The 6,072-nt window shown below is 33.8% G+C and overlaps 1 protein-coding gene across 3 annotated transcripts in view; it reads right to left on the bottom strand.

Moving 5' to 3' along the window:
- The window catches only part of LOC106462282 (hepatocyte growth factor receptor-like), a 64,940-nt gene that overhangs the window by 9,630 nt on the left and 49,238 nt on the right, over nucleotides 1–6,072 (bottom strand). For all 3 annotated transcript variants that reach the window (XM_022389598.1, XM_022389592.1, XM_013922186.2), the window contains exons 12-15: nucleotides 5,007–5,165; nucleotides 2,869–3,124; nucleotides 2,392–2,529; nucleotides 1,588–1,677 (exon numbers count right to left, since the gene is read on the bottom strand). In XM_022389598.1, coding sequence (XP_022245306.1) covers nucleotides 1,588–1,677; nucleotides 2,392–2,529; nucleotides 2,869–3,124; nucleotides 5,007–5,165 — 643 coding nt within the window. The remainder of the gene's footprint in view (nucleotides 1–1,587; nucleotides 1,678–2,391; nucleotides 2,530–2,868; nucleotides 3,125–5,006; nucleotides 5,166–6,072) is intronic.

Genomic DNA, 6,072 nt, shown 5'->3' with positions numbered 1-6,072 from the left:
AAAGGGCGAGCATGTTTGGTGGGATGCGGATTCGAACCCGCGACCCTCAGATTGTGAGTCGAGCGCCTTATCCACCTGGCCATGCCGGGCACCACTTTCAGAAGATGCTTTATGAGTTAATTTATTGAATCTTAAGATACATCACTTAACAATACCTAAAAAATAAACCTTATCGGTGTACTTACTAGTCTACTAAGTTCGTGAAGTAGTAGAGGCGTCGCTAAGCACTGGCACACGGGGCTCGTGCCCCGATTCTAATTGATAGTGCCCAGAATCCCCACTTTGTGAATTTAAAAATTAGAATAGAAAACCATGATCGATATTGTACTGAAATGCCGAAAATTTCCGCGCATGTGGGCCCGAGCCCCGAATCTTTTAAGTAACTAGCAACGCCTCTGTGAAGTGAGAAAAATGTTTGTTATAAATCTTTGTGGAGAAAAATTTTAGTTAAACTGAAAGAAATACAATATGATGTCAAAACTTTTCACCTCGATTAACACTTAATTTGAATACTTGTTTGGATTTTATGTGCTATCCCATCAAGTCTAGATTATTCTACAAAATTAGTAAGCAACAAAATAATATAACTTTTATGTCGTCCATAACTAATGATTTCAGTTCTCTACAGTTTCATTACGTGTGATCAAAATCTTGGGAAAAAAGCAATCTAGACGTATCAGTTAACTACATTTGGAATTTTCTATTCTTACTGTCCAAATTATAATGTATTCGCTATATGCTAAAAACACAAACAAACAGCATATTAATCAGGCCTGACATTGTCGAACTTTTATGAGAAATATACCTTTTGTTGCACCTAATTTTGGGGAATATGTAAAATGTGATTCATGCTTAGTAAAAATAAGGTGATGAATTTTTGCTGTTTATTAGAGTGAAAAATAGTTACTTAAGACAAATGTAAAAAGAGCAAAATAACTAGCTATATTCTTTTATGTATGCAACTATATACAGTACATATACATAAATGTGTGCGTACTGTATAGTTTGTTTGTTTAGAATTTCGCGCAAAGCTACATGAGGTAGTCGTTCCTAATTTTAGCAGTGTAAGACTAGTCATCACCACCCACCGCCAACTCTTGGGCTACTCTTTTACCAACGAATAGTGGAATTGACCGTCACATTATAATGCCCCCACGGCTGAAAGGGTGAGCATGTTTGGTGAGATGGGGATTCGAACCCACGACCCTCAGATTGCGAGTCGAATGCCCTAACCACCGTGTTCTGTATAGATATATATATATTCAAAAAGCTTAATATTGGATTTCACGCGGGCACTCATTCATTCTAGAACTTAGTTAAAGCATACTTTTTATCAAATACAGATTGGAATTTTAAGAAACGAAACAGAAAATTTTCACTCACTACAAATAACACCTAGGAAACTTTAAAAATTCATCAATAAAATGTGAGAACAAAGACATATAATTCATATTTGTTACAACGCTCTTAATCTAGCCATGACGATTACTAAGCATTGTGATGCTCACTGTTTACTGGTTTGGTGTTTATTCACAGTTAATTATTATGAAACATTAACAGGTAAAATTTTACAAAATATGAACTTACTGTTGTGTAAGGTCTTCACTGCAACATCCTTTTTCTCAGTTGCATCATTGGTATCTTCCAAAACACCTTTATATACTTTACCAAAATGGCCTGATAAGTGGGGAAAAAAATGTTCATTTTATCTATAAAGCGTAAAGGATCACAATAAGAACAGACAAGGTGTCATAATTCAAGACTTAGCTAATGTTGTGAGGAAATGAAAAACATGACGTGGCGAGATTCGAACTCGCGAGTCTTCTTAACGTGCGGATGTTTGAGCCAGAAGCAACCGGATCTAGCAAGGATTATATCAGACCTACAGAGTGAGCTAATTCTTAATCGAATTTGAGTTTAGAAAGTGTGAGTTAGTTGGTTTAATTTGGAGTGAAATATCAAGGTGTTTCAGATTGCCGCCAAGATACTACTTGAAACAAAGTAGCACGTTTATCTAATTCATGATCCAGCAAATCGTTAGAGATTTTTCATCATCCCAAGAAACTCTTGCACAAAATATTTATAACGATCTTCAGCCACTACGTTAGGTTGTATAAAGCTTTCTTGTTTATTTATCAAGGGTAATTCTTTACCTATCGTGACACTTAATCCTTCAGCCGTATTATCTATTAATAAATTATTCGCTTGTTTAATAAATTACTGAGTTTATTACACGTGCGTGTTATTAACAATAACATCATATCATTAACAGCTGATAAACGTTTAGCAGGATAATAGAACTTATTACAGAATATTTATAAAAAAATTAAATACATATAAAAATATCTACGAAATTATAAAGTTAACTTTTGAACTGAATGCTACACTCACCTTGTCCGATAACTTCGCCTAGACTAAGATACTTTCTGTCGACGAGAATTTTCTCTATTACAAGGAGATGTAACATATCATCATCAATCTGGTACACGGTGTCTTCTATTATTGGTCTGCGAGGTTCGGTAGTATAGTCTACGGAAGTATTTTAATGCTTGGTGAAAAGGTAAATGTTTTAATACAACGCTTTTTTTTGCCATAATTATAATTTATCCTGTGACATCAGTTTCATAAAAGAAAACGTTTGTACGTCAAATTACGTTTTATTTCCTCTCATTTCAATATGAATCAGACCTATAAAAGTTTATGAAGCAATTATCTACAATCAAGTAAGTACATTACAAGATATCTCTAGTAACACTACACATATCGAAACTTCAAATGTTATTTATCTGTGTATATTAAGGTACTCTTAAAATAAGTTTTGATTACCTATTTATTTCAAAGTTAGGTGAAAAATGTTGTTTTAAATACCATTTATTTCGCGACCATCTCCAGTAGTTGCTATGTTTTCTTCCTGTTGTGGATCAGCTGTATAGGCTACTCTGTAGTTGCCAGGCTGCTTAGCTGTTTGGCGACGCCGGCGAAAAATAACAATCAGGATAACAAGCAGAAGAACAACGAGTAATATCGGAATAACTGCAGCAGCAATAATGGTGCCCCTATCATCGGGTTGACGGTCAACATGCTTAACATACCCAATGTCAAAACGTAACTTCCCTGCTTGCACCTGGTAATAAAAATAAAAGAAATTGCAAGTGTGTACACTTAGTACTGTATTGACTATTCCTTTCAATCTAACATTACAGCCATGTAATGTAACGATGGTAATTTTACATTCAAACAACGGTATTGTGCAAGGTATTTGTTTGAAGTTTAGCACAAAGCTACACAAAGGGCTATCTGTGCTCTGCCAACCACGGGTATCGAAACCCGATTTCTAGCGTTGTAAGTCTGCAGACATACCGCTGTGCCTCTGGGGGGTGGGGGGGGGTTGTTCAAGGTAAAGGACTTCAAGTAAAAATATCAAGCAAAACCAATGCATAGAAAGAAGCATATTTTAATATTGATTGCCATGAATTGTTTAAAATAGACGAAGAAAAAGGATTTTTTATGGTTATAACTTAACGAAATGTATAATTGAATATTTTCATACTGAGACTGGCTTATTCTTCAAATACTTACTGTAAAAATGATGATACAGTTAAGTAAAACCAACACAAGAACATGACGGTATTTGATTCACTGTAATTAAGAATTAAAAAACATTATATTCGTAGCAATCAGGAGATTTAACGGGAAAAACTCATAATAACAATTACTACTCGAAATAAGTTTTATGCGAGATTTTCTATTCCTCTACTATGCAACGACAAGGGCCCTGTTTTGGGGGGTTTGCCCCAAAAAAAGCTTAAAGAAATTATCGCAAGCCTACATCTGTTTTCAATAATAAATATTTGTTATGCAGATATAAACAGATATAAGATATGAAATTGAGAATCGTGCATTCTTCTTGGCCTTATTTTTTATTCTCAGTCAATTTGCCACATGTGATTGTTTGTTTGTTTGTACTCAAGCACAAAGCTACACAATGAGCTATCGGTACTATGCTCACCAAGGGTATCGAATCCAGATTTTAGTGTCCTAAATCCGCAGAATTACCGCTGAGCCGTTGGTTGGCATACATGTAAATAAACAACACATCAATAAATGATTATTAATCTTGTGCTTCCCGGAAGCTCTGAAGTAAGCTTCAGGACTTATAAGATTAAAAACGGAGGTTCAGTTCCTGCAGTTAGCACAGTTCAGATATCCAGTCGTGTAGCTTTGCGCTGAAAACAAGCAGACAATGAATCCACTTCATACTCTTGTAGATTATATTTTTAATCTTGACGTGCATATAAATTTGTTGTATTGTTGTTTGCCTGGAAGGGAGTTTCACATCACGTCACGAACATTTAGTCTAACGTCTGTTAGAATAGATGGATTATTTATTAATGAGTAAGTCATTTAACTTAGTGAATTATTGGCAGAGTGTATATCAGCTAGTGAATAAGTCTGTAACTTGTGTAAATTACTATGAGGCAGTTATCTAGTTCAATTTTGTAACGTTTTGAGTTGTGTTTGCGATACAGTAATAGAGGTATAAAAATTAGTGTTTGTACGAAACAATTATCAAGCAATTGAAATTATCGCACAGTGAACGATGGGTTAGTTATTAGACCTATAAAGTTATTTACAAAAAAATTAATTTGTAGAACTTGTAATCAAAGAAATAAAACGCTTTCATTATGATTAAGTGGACTGTACTTTATATTGTTTTTACTGAACAATCCCAAAGGATCCGTTCAACAATCTAAAACATTACAGCAATACTAAACTATGTGGAGGGGTAAAATTTTCATTTTAACTTCGTTGATTACAAGCTTTTGTCGCTGTTTTTATTATTTTAACTTAGAATTTGTTTGGACTAATAGATTTATTATATTTAAAGTAAATATAAAATTTTACGTATGGATCTTTATGAGTATCGATTTATTATACAACAAAAAATACTTTTTTTTTATTTATAAACCGTAATACATGATAAAATTTGAAGTTTCTAATATTACCTCCACTTTTTGGAGTTTTTTTGAAATCCAACTTCTGTCACGAGCAGGCAGAGTACACCAAAGCATTTCTTTTGTAAGACGAGTTACATTACAAGTGATATTTCCTCCAATAATGACCATCAAATCTTTAGGTCCGTGTGCTAAATTCAGATTTTTACCCTGAAATAAAGGATAACAGTATATATTAGTGCAAACAATAATAAATAGAAAAAACATCGGAGTACGATACATTTTTACTACACTATTTGGTGGAATAAACAATTATAATTTGGAACTTACTATCCTTACACAATCCTTTCAAGGTAACACAAGTATATTACCCTTACAAATTTTAGAGGCAATAAAAGTTAAATATTTCTATTTTTTCAGCGGCAGTGATTCAAAAACCATTTCCATATTTTATTTACCCCCCCCCCCCAAAAAAAAAAAGAATTATCACTACAATCTTTCGAACCCCACAAACGTGAGAATGACAAGGCTGTCGCCCACAATCTGAAATATTTGCTACTTTGGAAGGGAAATATAATTAGTTAACTTTTTGACTTTTGTTTTTTGTACTTTTCAACATTAAGCCTAGCCACTGGTAAAGCAATGCTGTATAATTAATGTATAAATGTTAATATAAATATAATATAAAAGTTAATATAAATGTATTAAAACTAAGGACGAGTAAATATTTACAACTATTCCAAGGTTTATTATATAATTAATATCAAATGTAGTTTCTCGTTCAGTAACAGTGTACTAATTTTACTACTATCTATTTATTAAATTTTAATAGCTTGATCACATAAAATCTAACCTACATAAAAGCCAGTGTGTGTCACGTCACGTCTGAATTCTCGAAATAGGAGGAGTCATAAAAGCTAAAATGTACTTATCCAGATAGAATAGTTCGATTACTTCTGCCCATTGCGATTTTAGTGACGGGGAGCAGGAGGGCCGTGAGGTGGGTGCCGTGAAACCTTATAAATATAGTGAGTGTTGGTATAATAAGTCTAAAGTAAAGACGTAATGGGGCCCGGCATGGCCAGGTGGTTAAGGCACTCGACTCGCAATCTGAGGG

This window comes from Limulus polyphemus, unplaced genomic scaffold (assembly GCF_000517525.1).
Source record: "Limulus polyphemus unplaced genomic scaffold, Limulus_polyphemus-2.1.2 Scaffold44, whole genome shotgun sequence".
Lineage (NCBI taxonomy): Eukaryota > Metazoa > Arthropoda > Merostomata > Xiphosura > Limulidae > Limulus > Limulus polyphemus.
This window is presented reverse-complemented; position numbering and strand designations above follow the sequence as displayed.